The sequence below is a fragment of the Glycine max genome, chromosome 6 (assembly GCF_000004515.6).
Source record: "Glycine max cultivar Williams 82 chromosome 6, Glycine_max_v4.0, whole genome shotgun sequence".
NCBI lineage: Eukaryota > Viridiplantae > Streptophyta > Magnoliopsida > Fabales > Fabaceae > Glycine > Glycine max.
The window spans coordinates 5,756,831-5,776,708 of NC_038242.2; the positions used below are offsets into that span (position 1 = coordinate 5,756,831).

Here is a 19,878-nt window from a genome sequence, read left to right on the forward strand (position 1 = left end):
CACCTGGAGTGTTTTATTAAGGGGAGATTATTGTGGTTATCATTACGCAGTGAAAGAATCAATTGAAATAACCTCTAAAAAATTTATACTTTCATATGTGATGATTTTTTTTTTTCTGAGTGGGGGTAATATGATAATTATTGCCTCGAGAAAAAATACTTAGTAGTAATTATATCAAATTTCAAATAAATCAGGTTACTATTATTTTTTAATTGAATTTATATTTATTTTTTGATTAGGTTTTTTATGCAATGACCTGATTAAAAAATAAATACAAAATCAAAACCTAATTAAAAATAAAATAATAAACATAATTATAAATTCTAAAATAGTTTAAAGACCTGTAAATTTGTATGATTTCTCTATTTTTTAGGACACACCTAACAAATTCATTTTATTCATTAGTGTTTAAGGCTTGATTATAATTTTTTTTTCTTCTTGTGGTGTATGTTTAGTTTTCAAGTTCTAATTGTACCAACTAAATATTTTTATAATTGTATTATTTTGGTTTCATTAATTTCTAAAAAGTTAGTCGATGGAACAATAGACACTAATTGCATATGATTAGTATAGGTAAATCGATCGGAGACAACTGACATAACTAAGTACGGATAAAATTGATAAAATTATCAAGTAAAAATAACTTTAGATGATGTGTGAATCGTCTCAAAAGACATGAAAGTCAACTCAAAAAACAAGAAAATAATTAGTAAAATATTAATCATAATCTTTTATTTAAATTTGAATCATTTAAAATGTTCATGTATCTTATAGAAATAACATAAAAATGATTCAATAACTTTTTTACAAACACTACCTCCATTCCTTTATATAAGAAATAAATTAGTATAAATTTTTTATTCTAGTTATAAGAAATATTAACTCATTTTCAAATGTGTTGTTGTATTTGTTAATTTATTTTCCATACTTAATTCATTGTGGAGTTTACTAATGAGGCACCCACTTTTTTTTTTTTCATGCAAATTGATGTATTTATTGATCTATTAATTATATAGGTCATACTCATTGGCAAAAAAAATACAAGTATTTATAAAATAAAATTTAAATACTAAAATTATTAATTAAAATTAACTAATTTAACTATTTTTATTAATGTTGATAAATCAATTATTTATTTTTTATATAAAGGACTGGAAATAACACTATTTAATAAGGATGCCACAAATGTTTGTAAGTGAATTGATCTTCTATCTTTTTGTATTAACTAATAAATTCAAACACACTTTATATGTTATTCTTCTAAAAAAAAAGCCAAATTATGTGTTCTATTATAGAAATTTTAACAAACATAAAATGTTTTTCATTCAATATAAAGATGTCAATATTCTTTTCTTTTTCTAATATATATAAAAAATATTGCTATTTTATGACAATATTCTAATATATACAAAATATATCCTCTCTTTGAATTCACCCAAGTGCCACGTGAGTTCACACTCTTATTGCTATTTTACATAAATTAAAGAAGATTTGTTTAAGGTGGAAAAAAGTTTAAATGTATTCACTGTCACACTAACAATCAATAAGAAATTATTATTATTAAATTTTTAAAGTAATTTTATCATTGAATGACAGTAGTACATGCATTATTATTTATTCTTAACCGAAATAGCGATCAAAATTTGATTACTAGAAGCGATGGCAGTAGTTACATTTTTACTATTTTTGGAAAGGCTCAACTCAATTACTTAAGCCTCCATTCTATCGAGGATCCAAAATGACCCGCATTTTACTGCGGCAAAATCAGCACTGAACGGTACGTTTAACGTCGCGAGGGAACGAAAATTGGCAAGGCGCGAGATCCTGAAATAACCCTAGAAAGAAAACCAGACATGTTCAACTCTTCAAACTGGTAAAAAGTGAAAAACACGATTTGAGCGGGAAACTGTCCTTTGTTCTTCTTTTCTTTCTCACACAATATAACACAAAAACTCCAATTTATTTTTTTCACATTCTTTCTTTCAATCATTTTTCGCTCCTTCTAATTGAAAGCATTTAGTTACTGTTCCGGACCGACAATGCAGGCCGTGGAAGAAGGTGGCGGCGAGGAGCGAAACGCGCGTTTCGAAGAAAGCGATTTGGACTCGGAGATTTCGAAGTTGCGCGGGCGATGGGAACTCGCTTCTGTTCTCAATTTTTTGGACGTAAGAGATCTGGAAGTTTTCGTTGGAATTGTTTCTATTAGGTCACGAAATCGTTTAGGACATTGTGTGTTGTTTGTTTTTCAGTGAAAGTAGAGTGACTAGTAATGTTTATTATATATTGTGACAGTGTGGTTCAGGTGTTTGGTCCGATACTTGGTAAAGATTTGAAGCTTTCTGCTGAAGATATTGAGATTGGGCTTGTTAAGCCTGATACTTCGCTTTCTCGGCTTCACATTCAACTTTTGAAGGTACCTTGTTTTATGTAGTTATTGAAACGTTGCTAGTCTGTGTTGAAAACGTTTAATTTGCTGGAATAATTAGAAAGGTTGTTCACTGATGTGTCAGTGCATGCAATTGGTAGTGGTTAGTTGGGAGGTGTTGTGCAAATGTAAATTTTGTTGCTTTGGACATTCTTTGTTTCATGTTTCTAGTTTTGAGTTCTAGTGTGTGTAAAATGGGTGGAGAAATGGTTATGTGTTTTTCCATTTCTTTGTTGTAGTGTCTGGTGGGGTAAGAAATGATGGAGGGTGAAAATTGCTTGGCATTATTTTGTTCGATACTCCAATTTATAAGCTTTTACTTGTAGCATTACTGACTTTGTTTTCAAATCTTTGTTTGTTTTCCCAAAAGTGCATTAGATCCATTGTGCAAATTACTTAAACTCCAATGGAGATATAGGGAAATGAGCATTTTTCTTTTACACATGAAATTACGAGGACAGCACAAATTATGTAAGGAAAATGCATTTTAAAGAGGAAGTTGAATATACTAATTCTGTAAATTGTCTAACTTCCTCAAATCAAACATATTATTCTACTCTTTCATTTTTTTTGTCGATGGCTTCCCATCCTAATGTGGATTTAATTTCATTTGTATTCCTACCAGGGAATACCACCTGTGAGTAAAACATTGGAGGATTCTGATAAATGGGTTACTGCACCCTGTAAGAATCTGACTGCTTGGTGGCTATGTGTAAGTCACTGAGATGTTGCTTTTGAGCTTGCTTTTTATTTTTTCTCCCCATTGCAGATTGAATTAATTACTTTCACTTGCTGCCTGGATCTGTGCTACAGGTTGCTGAGGGGGAGATTCCACTTGTACCATCTAAAGGGTACTAACTACTGAGATGCACTGATCATGTTACATTGTTACTAATTGCAATGACATTTTTTAAAAAACTGTTGCCATCAATGCTTGTTCAGAGAGTAGATATCCAAGTACAAGGAACCTGATCCGTCAGATTGTTTACTACTGCTAAAAGCGCTTTGTGAAGTTAGAGCTCAGGTATTAATATTTCCGGTTTTTGTTTATTAAATAAATTAATATATGGATACTTTTGCATTCTCATGACTAGATAATCTTCCTAGTCTATGTTACTGATCATCTTTGGTGTTTCTACTTTTTTTTTATTTATTTATTTATTTTAATCCCTATTGCTGTTTTAGTTTTGTCTGATGTAAATTATTTTGCTTGGGTGTTTGTTTATATTCAGCAACATGGTGCAGTGTCATACATCAATGATGCTTTAAAAGAAGGAAACCAAATTTCAACTTTTCGCAAAGATGCCATAGGAAGAGATGGAACTGACACATCTTACTGATAATTTATCCTTTTTAAAAATGTTCCAAATCTTATGAAGATTCTCAAAACCTTAAAATTGTTGTTGCTAACGTGTCTATTTTTTGTTATAGGTATGATGCAACTTCAAAAGGCCAGAGTCACAGATTGTACAGGGAGATTATCACATCAGACTCAATTCCAAATGATAAGGATGAAGGATGTTTATCACTCCCCACCATTCAATGGGAAACACTTGCTTCCAATCTTGAAGATTTTTCAAAAGTAGCTGTAAGATCATGTTAACCACCTTTTGTCTTACTTTTCCCCCTGGATTTGAAACCTTATTAACTTTGCCTTTAAATGTTAACTGCAGGAAAAATTTGCATTCAGCAAGTGTGCTGCAGAAGTTGCTGTTAGCCTGAAGCTTCAAGATGATGCTATTCCTGCTCTTGAAAAGCTAAGGAAGGTATGGGCATCCTTTTGTTTAGTGTCTGATTGTTGTACATTCTAGGGAACACCCTCATCTTTGGTTGTGATGTTTTGATGTAAAGGAATACCACCTTTGATTTATGCAGAAGAAAGAAAGAGCAATAAAGCAAAAGCAAAGGCAGGATATGCTGTTAAAAAAGGATTTTCAGAATCCTCATTATTCTGGAAATACACGCTCTTGTCATGCTCGAAGGCCTATTAGTTATACATTTGGTAAGATGTGTGTTATATGTTCAATTACATGGCATACACATCTTGCATTCTAGCATTTACAGATTCTAATGCACAGGACAATTGTTAGGGGGGCTTTTGTTTCAAGGTTTACTATTGCATTTCATGGAATATTATACTTAGGAATATTATTCCCATGAAGACATTTGATAATTTTAGAAAAAAAAATATTTAATAAAAAAATGTGGAAGAAGAGGGTGGGAATAGGTAGTTATTGCAAGGAGTAACTTCCATCCCCATGGAAATGTAAGATGCCCACCTTTCACCATGAAAATCAGAAATAAGACTAGTAATAGCATTTCAAATTCCCGGGAGTCAATGATGCTGAGAATATATTTTTAAGACCTTTAGCAAAGCAGAGAATGTGATATTCTCATGTTCACTTTCCTGGGAATAATTTTTAATACCTTGAAACAAACACAACCTTGGTGGATTTGACTTTGTTGTGCACTATTTTGTACTTTATTGTTTATGTATTGCTTGCTTTGTTAGTGAGGGTGGGTCTTGTCAATGTAGCAGGTAAGAATGTTTGTGCACTTGTGAGATGTCCTACATTTTACAATATCATGCGTAGAACATGAGTTGTTACTTTTCACTGTTAGGAATTGTTTTATCTAAACTTTCTTTTATCAAACATATTCAATCTCACTTCCACCAGTCTTTGTCGATTTTGTTTCAGTTTCTAGTCTTAGGGAGTAATGAGTAGTGTTTACATGAAACATTTAAGTGTCAAATAGTTGTTTCAATCTAAGATGTTAAATTATTTAAAATATATATTTCAATGTTAGAATTGCATTTCTAATTTCTATTACTACCATGTTTTCCTCATTTGCTGTTAATTTAATGTGTATGTGAATTAGATTGAGTGAATCATCAATGACGAAAGGCACATATGTGATAAGTAATCACTAGTTGTTTGATGCTTCTACCAAATTATCTATTGCGAGTATAAGTAGTTTTGGTTTCTTTCCTTTTCCTGCCTGTTCATGATATCAATTGGAATTTTAGATGTTAATTACTTCTGTTTGGGTATATTGCAGAAGCTTATGATCGAACAATGAAGGAGGCCATACAGCTAACAAAGTATGTTTTACATGATATTGTACCTTGTTAGTAAATGCTCCGTTTGCTTTGTAGTGTAGGATCATCCCTGCAGAATGGGAATAATAATTTTTTCAGTTATTAAGTGGACTTAGTTAGGCTTTGATGAGTCAAGACTTGAGATTGAAACAAAAAAAGGGGTACAAATTAAATTTTCCTTTAACTTGTACTTTGCTGCTTTTGCATCATTGCTTTGTCACACATGCTCTTGCTGAGATTGAGAATAATAACCTTGGCTATTTTAACAATGGTACCTAAGGTTGTTGCAGTAGTCTAACATGCTAATATTTACTTTTGTTGTTTCAAATGTCTTCATTTCTATCTGATTCTGCTTTAATAATTTTTACTTTTCATTTTGACTAATGTTTAGTAAAAGGACAAAGTTTCCTGTTGCTGAACAAGATAAATCCGGAGGATCTGAAAATAAATCCAACACAAGATATTTCAACAGACAGTGATTCGGAAAGGGTTATGTCTCCAATATATGATAGTGATGACACTGGTTACAAAGTTGAGAATCATGGTAGCAGTGAGGAGGATGCTGCTGTTGATGGTGAGTTGGGCAACTTGGAAACACCCTCAAGCCATGCAGTTTTTTATCCAAAAGGGTTTCGCTGCTGCAAGCAGTTAGCTGGAGTTCCTAGCCACACTATTTTAGAAAGCCAAGGCAAAGACCCACCCGCAATTCTGCTATGGAATCTGTCATCGTATCTGATTCAGAGGACGAAGCACGTGAAGGGAAGAGAGATTTGTCCGAGTCTACTTAGGCCTGGTATTAACCTGTATTTTGGCTAAAGCATGCAAAGCGAGCAGTGGCATAGAATATTTGCCGTCAAAATTTGGGGAGATTTGAAGCTATCCTTTTTCTAGGATTATCATTATACCTAATTTTTTGTCTCTTGAAGAGATCCTAGAAATTTCTGAAATATTTGAGTATATAGTATACAGATATGGCTAATGAATCTCTATACCGTTAGTTTGACGCATCTGCTGCCTTCAATTCAACCATCTCTTGCATGACATGCACTTTAAACCATATGAATGTAACAAAACAAGTGCCGCAACCTCAGTACATGATTGGCAAGAAACAAATGCAAAATAACAACAAAGACCGTGAACATCCTTTACTGCAAAAGGAAATTGAAATGAAATAAATTTTATAATGCTGGCTGTGGTTTCCCCCACAATTGATGGATATAGTATATGTTCAACATATGATTTAGTTCTTACATGTGTTGCAGATTTTCAAATTGATACCTATATGTAAATTTTATTAAATTAGTTGTATGTTGTAAATGTTACTGTTTTTTTCGTATCATCATACGGTCTTGTCTATTCTTAATTTGATCTTCCCTTTTACAGCAGGAATTTGTGATATGATTATCTAATTAAGCATGCATGTGAAATAGATTCAGTGAATCATTAATGGCTAAATACAATTTTACGTGACAAGTAATCACACTGCTTTATGCTTTATACTTCTAAATATTATCAATTGAGTACTTTTTTAAAAAAAAATTACCTTTTTTTATTTGTAGGAATTATACATGATCCTGGGGGATTACAAATTACTTTCCTTGCGTCTTCATATCAAATGAAAATTTATATATAAATCATTATGTTTTCTGTGACAACAAAGTTATCTTGGTAAATGTTCTGTTTGCTTTGCCCTGTAGGATCATCCATGTACAATGATGATAATAATTTTTTCAATTATTAAATGGAGCTTTTGGGGGGTTCTCTTTCCCGCTGCTTTTGAGTAATTGCTTTGTCAAACATGAAACATGCTAATGTAATTGATAATAAAAAGCTTGGCTGTTTTAACAATGGTTACCCAACCTTGTCTTTAGCATGCAGTGACAGAGAATGGCCGTAATAAAAAATTTGCAGAATTCATTAATTAGTTTCTTTCTCTAACATTTCTTCCGGAATCCATTATCCCAATTTTCTTGTCTTTTGGATGTAATCCAAGCAATTTCTGAAACATTCAATTCAATTCAACCATCTCTCACATTACACGCACTTAAAAACAATCACCAATCTCTAACAAAACAAGTGCTGCAATGCAACCTCAACTCAAGGCTTGATTGAAAAGAAAAAATCCAAACACCATAAATAAATAAACTTATCCAGTTATCATAGTTCCAGCACCTTCATCAGTCAAAATCTCAAGCAACAAAGAATGCGGAACCCTACCATCAATAATACTCGCTGTAATAACCCCTTGCGCCAAGGACCTAACGCAACAATTAACCTTAGGTATCATTCCACCACCAACTTTTCCATCTTCCATCATTTTCTTCACTCCTTTTATGTCAATCTTCTTCACCAAGCTGTCAGGGTCGTTCCGATCTTCCAGAATTCCCGCCACATCGGTCAGCAGAATCAGCTTCTCCGCGCCGAGCGACGCTGCCAATTCTCCGGCGACGGTGTCGGCGTTGATGTTGTAGGGCTGTCCGGATTCATCGGCGGCGACGGAGGTGACGACGGGGATGTGGCTGGTGTCGATTAGGGAGCGGAGGACGGCGGGATCGACGCGTGCGACCTCGCCGACGTAGCCGAGGTCGGCGGCCTTGGGAGCGGGGCGGGCGGTGAGGAGGCGGCCGTCCATGCCAGAGAGGCCGACGGCGGTGGCGCCGGCCTTGTTAATTAGAGAAACTAGGGTTTTGTTGACTTTTCCGACGAGGACCATGGAGACGATCTCCATGGTGTCGGCGTCGGTGACGCGGAGGCCGTCGCGGAAGACGGCGGGGATGTTGAGGCGGCCGAGCCAGGAGTTGATCTCGGGGCCGCCGCCGTGGACCAGGACGGGGCGGAGGCCGACGCAGGAGAGGAGGACAAGGTCGTTGATCACGGAGGCCTGGAGCTCCGGGGACTTCATGGCGGCGCCGCCGTACTTGACGACGATGGTTTTGCCGCGGAATTTCTGGATGAAGGGGAGCGACTCCGAGAGCACATCGACTCGGTACTGACCCTCGGTGGCGGTGGCGGCGGCGAGTGGAGGTTGCGCCGCGTTCGCCACCGCGGAAATGGCGCGGTGGCGGAGGCGAGTGGAAGGGAAAGCGTGGCTAGTGGTGAGTTGGTTTTGGGGTTTGGTTGGGAATGGGAAAGAGGGGCAAAGATTGGTTAGGGTTTTGGCTGCACCTGCCATCATCATTGTTGTGTGAAGTGAAAGTTGCAGAGTGAAGAAGGGTTTCGGGTTTCTATGGCTCTTGCTGTTTCAAATACAAGACAATAAATCTGTCTATTTAAGGTAATTTTCTTTCTCCACGTGTTATGCAAACTGCAAACTTGTTTATATTATAATTTAAGAAGATTGCAGTATATTAATAATTAACACCATAAATTTTGAAGAAAAAAAATCAACAAACTCATTTATAACAATAAATTTAATTTAAAGATATCATAATAATTTATCATTCATTTTAAATAAATCATTTCTCTCTCTTTTATTTCTTCAACCAGCATTACATGTAACAATTCTTTCTCCTCTAACCAACATTATCTTTTTTTTTAAAAAAAATTTCTCTTTTGTCACCTCTATAAATGTATTATAAAAATCTGTATATTTCAATTTTTAATTTTTTTATAATTTCATTTACATATTAAATATTTCTCCAAAAGTAACCATAGAGAAAAAATAATCATTTTATGCACAATATATTAAGCGTAATAAAAACTTACGTTCATTTTTTGTACATTTTAGCTTAGGGTATGCATAAATTTTAGCTTATGGGTGTTGTGATAATAAGCATAAATAATTTTTGAAGCATATTAAACCAACATAATATAGTAATATTTTGTATTAAACATAAATTATTATTTTTTGTTAAAAATTTACATTTGATAAATTTTTAATAAAAATAAGTGTACTAAAATTATCAAATGTAAGATTTTTAGACAAATATTTAATATGCACATGAAATTATAAAAAAATTATAATTGAAAACATATACTTATTTTTATAATATACAAAAATTTTATGATATATCTATTCTATAGTATGAGGTGAGAGAAGAGAGACTCAGAAAATTAATGCCAGTGAGAGGAGAGAGAATTTTTTAATTTAATATTGTTTAGAAATTAAAGAGAAGATAGAAATGGTTTATTTAAATTAAAGGATAAATGACTGATATTTTTGAATTAAATTTATCACTTCCTCCTTTCCTTTATCATAGTTGTTTAATGATTTTGCACTCCAACCAACAAAAATTATTACTGTTTTTTATTAAATTTGCAAACACTTTTCCAATTGTATCCTTTGAAACAAATCATTTCAACCATTCCACATTTCTCTTTTCCTAATTAACTATCATGATTTTTTCCCTCTCTTTCTCCGTAACTAACCTGTTTTTTTTTATTAGTTGACTTATATCTCTCTATCTAAGACAAAACATCCATTTTCCTATTAGTTAACTCGTTTCTCTCTCCAAGCCAACGTTCATTTTTTGAAGCCAACCTTTATGTTCTCTATTGAAGCATTTCTTTCCTTTATTATTCAATTTTCAAAAAATGTGTAAATAATTAATTGGAATAATGGTATAATTGAAAAAAACATAATGTTATTTTGAACTTTGAAAACAACATACAAATAGGAACAATTTTTTGTTAAAAATTTATACACTCTAAAAGAAGAGTGTATGCGCATAAGTAATTCCCAAATTTTAAACGAGATTTATTTTAATGTGTGCTTTAGTTTAGCCTATCAAAATTTTAACGTTAAATCTTGTATTGACTGATTGTAAATTCGAGAATTGCAGATTCATTTTTTTACGACCTTTGGCATCTTATATAGAATAAAAAAAATATTTTTGTACAAAAATAGTAATTTTTTTTTTTTGCAAAAGGAGAAAAATATATAGGAAAAACATGTTCTTACTTTTATTTTTCCCCTTTTGCTAAAAAACTACATATAACAAAATCATCCAATTCACCTTTTAAATTGAATCAGATTGAATTAAAATTTTAAATTAAACTAATGAAATGATAAATTAACAAAATCAAAAAAATTCAATTGAATTATTTTTCTCTTTAAAATCAATTCAATTCAATTCACAAAGATGCTTAAAGAGCATTATGATTTTCACAAATGAGACCAGATGAAAAAACGGAAGCAAATAAAAACTAGATAAACCGGATTTTTTTTTCTTTTCAAATTCTGAACTAAAAATTAAAACAAATGATAGACACTCTTAATTAAGCGTGCAATAATGCATTTATATTCGCACTTTCCAAGTGACCCCGGATAGAACACGAAATTGAGAAGTTGCATAAAGCAAGTTAAGGAATATACTCTTTCTTCCTCTATAACCTTGTTACTACGAACATTGACATCTCTGCTCCCAACATCCGGATCAAAAAAGAAAGATCATAGGCCATCGGTTTTTTTAACATTATTATATACAACTGCGCTTCTAGACCCTTTCAGCATCATAAAATCGCAGAGGACATAAAAAGGTAAAAGAAAACAGCAAAATTTTGAGCCAAAATTAACATTTCGCTCTAAAATGAATATGATGAAGAAATAAATAATTACAGCTTCTCCTCGATTGAAAATTAATAACCAAAGCCATTACCCACAAAATCCTCATCGTCACTACTACTTAGGGATTCAAGTAGCTGACTATCATCATCATCATCCTCATCACCTTCTGTCACAATTTCCAAAATGCCAGGTCCTCCATCAAAATCTACGTCATCCAAAATGAAATCTCCATCTTCATCCAGATCACTCACACTATCATCATCGTCATCATTGCTCATGTCATCAGCATCACTGCAACTATCCCCACCAAGACCAGGGCCTAACAGAGGATCAACATCAGGATCGTCGTCATCATCATCCTCGTCTTCCTCCTCACTTTCAGCATCATCAGGATCAGAATCATCATCAGTTGGCCTCCGACGACCAATTTCATAGATTCTGGCAGAAGCATACATCTCATCTTGATCATCCATAGTAATCAGCCCAACAAATGAATCTGTTGGCTCAGCTGCAAAATCAAGAACACAGCGATCCACAGGGATAGTTGCAATGTCAGAATAATTTATCGCATCCACTGTGCGGAAAGCTGCAAAAAGAGGATGCTTGACACGACGAGTGTGGACTGCTGACATTACATCCTCAAGATTTCTCCTCAGAATTGCATACATTACATCACCACGTGCATTGAATGTTATTGATGTTTGATCTAATGAAGGTACACTGCGTAGCAGTCTGAACTTGCGCAAATCCCAGACTTCAGAGTTTATAATAACCTGATTAAACAATTTTTTATCCAGCATAAATGGATAAAGGTCAGAAAACCACCTTGTAGATGAAAAGTATAATCAAATCAAATAATTAAAAATACTATATGGTCACTGTGAGAATATCTTTCAGTATTGGGCCATAGGCCCATTAGTTCAGGTCATTGGTTATATAATCTGTCTTGTACCTTTAACTTTTCAGAGACTTTTACAGTCACTATAATGCAGTCCTTGTGTCAAATTCAATAATTCTAGAATTATCGGGGGGTAATCACAAAAATCTTTTTTCACAACAAGATTTATATTCAAACCTTTAAGCATCCCTTCATCCACTTCCATACAGAATAATAAGTATACCTACATTTTACATATGACTATTCTCTCAGTTTTCACTTGTAGTCAATATAAGATAATTTTCCTCCAAATTTATAATTACCCTACATGATAAATTGTAATAGAACAATATGGCTTGGTTGTTTCAAAATTCTATTATTTAGACAGATGCAAGATTATGCATACCTCGTTGCCAGCAGGATGAAAACCTCCACCACCATAGTCTGTAAACTGATCAAACCGATGAACAGGCCCAGAAACCCGCCGGTCCCACAAGACACCATTCCAAAGCAGCATTGAGTCAGAAGGGTTAAAATGGATTAACGAATAAACATGACCTCGTCCTGTAGAAGCTGCAAATGTATCTGACAACTTTGACTCTATATGACATGTTTGGATATCATATAACAAAATTTCCCGTCGTGCAGATTCTGATGACAAGGCTGCAAAAACATTCCCAGAATTGCTAAACCTGGCAGCCTTGCATCCTTCAAATGAATGGCTAGGACCACCTAAAATCGATGTTGCATCCCACAACCTAACATCTTGGGAGCTTGAAGAAAGTAATAGCTGGGTCTCACCAGAAACAAAAGACTGAACAAGAGTCAAAGGAGACTGGTGACCTGTGTAGCTCTCCACCACATTGCTGTTGTTGGAGTCAAAAAATTTGAGCTCCCCATTATGGCTTCCAACAGCAATATGAGAAGAGTCCCCAACAAATGTAATGCATGTTAACAAGGCACCAGCATCATCCCGACAAGTACGCCACGGCCTAAACCGACTGTAAACAAATTGACGATCCCTGCGATTCCCATGCACTCCCCCATACATATATTTAAATTCACGTGTACCAAGCCGAGCTGTCACATTAGAAGGGGCATCTAGGCTTCGCTTTGGTTCAGGACAGACATGTGGATGCAGAAGAGACAGTGGAGGAAGAGTGGTAATAGGAGCTGGGCATTGGCGATGCTGATGCTTCAAATATTGAACCACCAAAGAATCTAATGTTACACGCTCAGCATTGTTGGGCTGAAGGTCATTTAATACTTGAGAAGATGGTGTCATCTGAACTAGATTTGAAATACTATGGTTCTCATCCACCAAGTCACCCATACAACGGCTCTGTTTCAGGTTACAGGTTGGTGAGAAAAGCCCAACAGCATCACTCTGCAGGCAGCTTTTACGAATTACACTTGAACAAATAGGAGAACGAAATCCTTGATCTCCAACGTTTAATCGTTTTCCAGACGATGAAAACATTGATATATCCTTCAAATCAGATAATTTACGTTTCGCTGGCAAGGTAATTGGAGTCTTAAACTGAGATCCAGTATCAATGTTATGTTTCACTGAAGATCCAAATGTAGTCTCTACCACAGTAGTTTCGGATGACTCTTTACCAGTATCTGACAATTTCTTCACTGATGACTGAGAGTCAAGGTGTTGAAATCTTGAATGAAAAGATGATGAGAAAGTCAGTGATTTTTTCTTTGCAGAGACAGAATCACTTTTCAAGCCAGCATCATCATCCTTTGCATTAAACCTTAATTTGTGAGTGAGAAATCCTGAAAGAGCACGACCAGAGGGCCACTGAATTTGTGTAGAAGAAGCTTCCTGTGTGATGGGTTGTTGTGCAAGAGAAGAGGGAGGAACCAATGATGGCAAAGGAGTCAACTGAGCCTCTTTAAGCAACATAGAAGCAGTTTGTGCCAATCCAGATGCCTGTAGGTGTTCGTGGATTAGGAGCAGGAGTTCCCTGAACAAGATAAACATAACACAAAAGAGTCATCAAAAGGGCTCCACCAAGGGGTGGAAGGGGGGCAGCACATGAATAGGAAAATCCTGAACAGTAAAATTTAGAGAGAGAAAAAAAACCTTGAATGGTAAGTAATAGGAGTCGCAGCAGCTATAGCTGCTCTTTCTATGCGCCTTAAAGTTGGAGTAGCTGCATCAGTAGCAGCTAATGTACTTGCACGCCCTGAATTAGTAACAATCTACAAATACAATTTCAACAGAAGTATCAATATCAGCCTTCATAAAGCACAATACTATATCTATTTATCTTTTTTTTTGTTTATGCAAGATCACTGCATAAGTGCACATATAAGTGGGGGGCAACCCTCACCTTACAAGTCAATTAAATAGATGCACATGAAAAACAGTAAACACAAAACATAGCTCCAGAACAAGGTTTTTAATCCAACCAATAAACCCTGAAACACAAACTTCAGCTTCACCAAAGAATGGAAATGCTCACCCCAATTAGCTCAATTGCAGCCTGGGAAAGTTCAGCTTGCCACCTACCCTGCTCTGTTCCAAGTGTTTGGCTGCCTGAATCCCGAATCAGTTCCGATAGCTTTTTCCCAACCTAGAACACCCATACAAAAAAAATCAGGATATTGAATTCAACATTTGGCAAAATGTATTTTTTTTCGGAAGCCATCATTAGAACAGAATTTAAACTGGTATACAAGGAAAAAGTTGAAGCGGAGTTATCTCAATGTCAACACTTGATACTGACAAATCCAAACCCACCAAAAACCAGCATCAAAAGGATAAGGTCCAGTTTGAGTATGATTGAGTTCAATAGAAATCTTATCAGTTAATGTTCTTCACCTGAAGCTTTGTCAATATGTGTGCGATAGTATCATCTCTGGCTAATCCAAGCAGGACTCGACATGCTAGAGCACGAAGACAGTCCAGAGCAGCAGGAGGTGAGTATATGCGCGGTTGGAGGAGATGCAGAAGAACCTTTATACCATTATTAGAGCGGACAACCTCTCTTGCCTGACGATATCCTTGTTCCAATTGTGCAGCAAGGCCAGCACAACCTGCTCCTGCACCCAAAGATATTCTTCGGTCGCCAACCAATCCTGAAGCTGCAGAAGCAACAGGAGTTTGTGGAAGACTATTAACAGGCTGTGTACTTAATCCTGAAGCACTGCCTCGATCTACAGCATTGGACTCCCCATTCCTCTCCCTAGGATCAATCTGGCTGGTAGAGTGAACAGCTCTATCTGAGACATTACGTTCAGCATTTCTATCTCTAGCCTCTGAGGGAGGACCATTAGATGTTTGGGAAGATGCCAATTGCTGACCTTGTGCAACCATAGCTGGTTTATTGCTGATTGAAGGAGGAGGGCAAACAAGATTGACTAAAACATTTAATGCCGGTTGAATTATCTGAAATGGAAAAGTGTTTGCAAACAAAAGTTAAGATACCATATTGGATACTCAGTATGTCAGTCAAAATCCTAAAAGACTTTCTATTACCACCTGCAGAAATTAGGGCAGTGTACACTAAAATTGCTAGCAAAAGAAGCTTACCTCAGGGTCCACATGATTACTAGCTATATTTGCAGCATCCAAAATTACCGCGATACCAACACGATTATTGCTTAATGTTACATTTACAATCATCTTACGACTGCTAGGTACCAATGTAACAATGTGAAGAACACCCAATGCATACTGAAGCAAATCATGCAGATATCGCTCAACAGGTGGGGCCTACAGACAACCAAGAGAACAATAAATAAATAAATTGCAAGATATGGGGAATGTGTAAAATAACTGTCATACCTGACACAATTCCAACATAGTAATATGTCCATTAGATGCCAAGAACTTCTCAACTGCTAGCCAACGTGTTCTCACAAATGCAGGACCTAACTTCCGATCCTTTTGTAATTGTAGGAATACTGCATCCATTGCCTCATTACTAATATCAAGCGGCTTGTACACAGCCCTTACACTTGGAATATTTCTAGCAGCACTACGGTTGCTTTTGTTTGGACGAATGGAATCCACTAAGACAAGGAGATGTGCCCTGAAATATTGCCGCAAAGCAACACAAGTGTGATAGGCTATCTGCTTCTCAGATGACGTCAGCACTTCAGCAGATGATCGATCATTTCGAAGTGATCCTGAGTTAGATAAATTCAAGGCTCCAGAATTTACTCCTGATCTTACTGAAGCAGCATCATTTAGAAGGCCAAGTAATTTTTGTAATCCATCCAGGGAATCAAAGGCATCAAGAACTGCTCTGAAGACAAATGCAGCAGCAAAAAACAATGCTGCATTCTTACGGGCTTGGTCTTGATTGCAGTCAAGGAGTTGGAGAGCTAACTCAACAACTTCATTAACAACTTTTGATGGAAGAGCACAAACTCGTTCCATGATTCCCTGAAATAATCATTTAGGGTCAGAAAATATAGCAGTGTTGTGTGTGAAAGAGAGAGAACTTAATAACATTTGTGGGCATCTCAATTCGGAATTATCACTACTATTAAACAACAAGAATACCTGAAGAGAACCAATAGTAAATAGACAAGAAGAAAGACCAAAGAAAGTTTGTGGCATTCTAGGGACATCAAGCAGCTTTTGCATTCCCCCACGGTCCACAAATAGTGCAGCAAATTTCCTATGTGCAGCCAAAGCACAGATTAGCTTCATGACATCAGGCAACAGCAAAGCAACTTTGGATGCCTCCCAATGTTTAGAATTCTTCTGCAGAAGTCCAAGACACACATCAACCCCCTTCTCATGCAACACAGGGCCAAGAACTTCTACATATTCTCCAAGTAACTCAAGACACTGAATGCAATATTTTTCCCTCAACTGTGCAAGTGATTTAGTATCTGGGATGAAGTACTCTTCAACATCCTCATTAGTTTCCGTTTCTTTGCCACTCACATTCTCTGTCACAGTATTGTCGCAGATAGAACTCCTGCCACCAACCAAAGAACAACATTATTAAAGAACAGTTCATGTATATAATCAGATCTTAAAAGGTACTTGTAAACTATATTCTGACATACCTTGAAACTTCAACTGCAGATGCAGCATCAATAACAGTTGATGTAGCTCTCGAAGCAGCCAAAAAAGCTGCTTCTTCATCATTGCTGGATTTATATTCCTGAAAAAATGTGAAACAAACTATTTTAGTATTGAGTTTAAACTATAAAGTACTGATACACAATCACAATCACAATCACATAGGCATATATGTAAGCACAAAGTACAATTTTAGGTTTCAGGAGAAAAAAATAAATGAACACAAGCATACCTCAGAAGCTGCAGTTTTAACAAGGTCAGCGGCAGCATCACCAGCTGCTTTGACAGCTTCTTCAGGTGCATTGGCTGATCTAGCTTCAGCTTCAGCAGATCGGACTGCCTTCCGGACCAGATCGGTAATATCTTTACTACCAATTCGGCACTCTTCGAAACAATCATCATCATCCTCTCTTTCAAAAGCAGAAGCCTCGGAAGGGATCCTGCCAAGGGTCTTCTTAGAATCAGCCCCCCTCCTAACGTCAGCATTCCTCAATATGCTTCTGTCTCTAACACTCCGCCCCTGTCCTAATCTACTTCCAGATCCAGGAGACGACAAAATAGGATCACTTTCTACAGCCCCTTCATTGACCCTACCTTTCCCTCTAGATCTTCCCCATCCACGGTTTGCACGCCGCCTTGAAGAGTCATCTCTAATATTATCGTCATGCTCACCATATTTTATCCTTCCATCACGTATATCTCTACAGCGCCATGTATCCTCCCCATCAGAATCTACCTTGTGGACATCAGTACCTTCACCAAGCCCATCGGGTGGTTCACCATCTACCCTTTCAAGAGTTACGTCATCTAAAGATCTCTCATCAATCATCTTAGTATCATCTAAATGATTTGATTCGAGGAGCTGGCGAAATCTACCACGACCATCGTCTCTACCTCTTGCTGAAGTATTCGTAGATGCATGCCTACTCTCTGTTATATGAGTAACATCTTTCTGGTTGCCACTTGTCTCTCCCAGCACGCTTATACGAAGATAACGCATTAGCTTAGCTGACAAGCCAGATGTCAATACGTCTTCCACTATTTGACCTTGACTGAGATCATTCCAAAGTTAATTAAGGAAAAAAAATAAGAAAGAAATAAAATAGGGATAAGCAAGATAACCACCAGCATCAACTGGAAGCCAAACATCAAAGCAATAAATCTGAAAAATATCCTAAAGATTGAGCAGCATAGCATACCCGTCCAAACACACAGCAAGGAGTCCAGTAGAATAGGTTTTCAACATTTCAGAATCTGAGGCCGCCTCACTTCTACCTGGATTATGCCTCAAATTCTGCTCTTCAGCAGGCAACCCGGTGTTATCATCCATCACCCAATTTTTTATGTTTTCCATGACAGATTCTTCAAAAACATGAGGATACTGTCCATTTACACTTCATCAGAACAATTGGGTGAAAAGAATTAAAACAAAAAAGAAACAAGTAAAAAAAAACGAAATCCTACAATCCAAGTGAGGGAACAGCACAGGAGAAGTCTGCCAGAAGCAGCTTGAATGGAAGTCGAGTATCTTGTTTCTAACAGAAACTTTGAAGATATCAACTCAAAGAACTCATCATTTTCCTGCAAAGTCCAGAAGAGCCAAAAGTACAATCTCAATAATTTAATACAATAAATTAGCTTAAGAAAAAACTCTACACCGAAATTAGCAAAAAGAATAATCAATAATGGACAAGAAAATACCCGGATTAAACCGCCAAGGCGACCAATGATATGCGCAGCACGTGCAGTGCTGGAGGAAGAATGACCATTCTCTTCCATGTATCTACATTGCAAAAATAAATTATCCACAGAAAACTAGAAGGCAGTAGAAAAAAAAAAGAAAATAAAACTCCCAAAAATATTATAGGTACAGTTTTCAGAATCTAAACCAGAACCGAGCACATAGATGGCATAAAATTGACATTCATAAAAATAAAAAACCGAATTTACAGATACATTCAGATATCAACACCTAAGAAACTATTCCAAAAGGAATCAAATAAATGACGAGCGTGTGTGAAGAAAACTGTTAAAACAAAAACACAGATAACAAAACATACCGTGACTCTTGCGCTTCAAGAATAGAGGCAAGGGCGTGGAGGACGGTGGCGTTAGGGTTATCAGGTGCAGAAGTAATCTTCTCCATGAGTTTGTTGACCTTCGCAATCAATTCCTCTTCCTCCTTCTTAGAATCCTCCTCTTCATCCTGCGGCGGTGGCGCTTGATTCGCTTGATCCTCCATCATCAGCGACACTGAGACAAGATAACCGTATGATGATGATAATATATGATTTGATTAAGTTATTTTTTTTTTCTGTGAGTGTTTAATTATGAATATGCTATATGTATGTATCTTCTATATTACGTACTAGGGTTGATATGATCGTAAGCAGAGTTTGAGTTGTTTTGTTACAAAGGTGAGAGCGAAAGAAAGAGAGAATAAATGAATGAAGAAGAAAGAAAAAGAAAGAAGGAGAAACAGTGAGAAAGGGCACCGCATAAACTAACACCAACGCGATGATGGATCGGAAGCTTCCGGAGATATCCGACCCGCTTCTTAAACCTACCCAGGAAATGCCCGTTACCTTCAAGGACCAGGCCCAAACATTATATATATTTTGTACGTTTTTTTATGTGTTGTATATTTTGTACCTTTTATTGCGCTGTATATTTTTTACTTCTTTTATTATAATATTGATACCAAATACTTTTTGGTGAAAGTGGTGATTAATCTTCATGGATAACCAATTAAAATTCGAACTTCATTAATAGATACAAGATACAAACCGCTATTACTTTGTATTAGTTAGTGCTTATTTTATATTTTTTTTATATCGATGATCATTAAATAGAATCTATTTTTTTTATCAACGAAATCTATATGTTACTCTTTGTGTAATCCTTTCAATTCATT

The 19,878-nt window shown here is 36.0% G+C and overlaps 3 protein-coding genes across 5 annotated transcripts; 1 reads left to right on the forward strand and 2 right to left on the reverse strand.

Moving 5' to 3' along the window:
* The first annotated feature begins 1,675 nt into the window (after positions 1–1,675).
* Positions 1,676–6,532, forward strand: LOC100799592 (DDT domain-containing protein DDR4). Of its 3 annotated transcripts, XM_006581332.4 has the most exons (7): positions 1,676–1,873; positions 2,046–2,165; positions 2,293–2,413; positions 3,051–3,137; positions 3,239–3,276; positions 3,368–3,449; positions 3,658–4,014. In XM_006581332.4, the coding sequence occupies exons 1-6, from the start codon at positions 1,854–1,856 to the stop codon at positions 3,372–3,374; spliced, it is 393 nt and encodes a 130-aa protein (XP_006581395.1). In that variant the 5' UTR covers positions 1,676–1,853; the 3' UTR covers positions 3,375–3,449; positions 3,658–4,014. The 3 variants fall into 3 exon arrangements, 1 of the variants encoding a protein (XP_006581395.1); XR_001388594.3 differs by lacking the exons at positions 1,676–1,873; positions 2,046–2,165; positions 2,293–2,413; positions 3,051–3,137; positions 3,239–3,276 and adding exons at positions 4,099–4,191; positions 4,301–4,427; positions 5,486–5,528; positions 5,917–6,532 and having other exon boundaries at positions 3,366–3,449; positions 3,658–4,013; XR_001388595.3 differs by lacking the exons at positions 1,676–1,873; positions 2,046–2,165; positions 2,293–2,413; positions 3,051–3,137; positions 3,239–3,276 and adding exons at positions 4,099–4,191; positions 4,301–4,427; positions 5,486–5,528; positions 5,917–6,532 and having other exon boundaries at positions 3,367–3,449; positions 3,857–4,013.
* Positions 6,533–7,521: 989 nt separating this feature from the next.
* LOC100814183 (acetylglutamate kinase, chloroplastic) lies at positions 7,522–8,864 on the reverse strand. The gene has a single exon (XM_003526397.5). The coding sequence runs from the start codon at positions 8,701–8,703 to the stop codon at positions 7,672–7,674; it is 1,032 nt and encodes a 343-aa protein (XP_003526445.1). The 5' UTR covers positions 8,704–8,864; the 3' UTR covers positions 7,522–7,671.
* Positions 8,865–11,022: 2,158 nt separating this feature from the next.
* Positions 11,023–19,488, reverse strand: LOC100800133 (DDB1- and CUL4-associated factor homolog 1). Its single transcript, XM_006581333.4, has 15 exons — positions 19,334–19,488; positions 19,025–19,217; positions 18,666–18,747; positions 18,429–18,545; positions 18,164–18,345; positions 17,197–18,016; positions 16,949–17,046; positions 16,434–16,857; positions 15,711–16,313; positions 15,456–15,638; positions 14,745–15,311; positions 14,386–14,496; positions 14,004–14,122; positions 12,315–13,884; positions 11,023–11,804 (listed from the first exon to the last, which is right to left on the reverse strand). Coding segments are annotated over exons 1-15 (5,772 nt in total). The 5' UTR covers positions 19,335–19,488; the 3' UTR covers positions 11,023–11,102.
* Between the last annotated feature and the right edge of the window lie 390 nt (positions 19,489–19,878).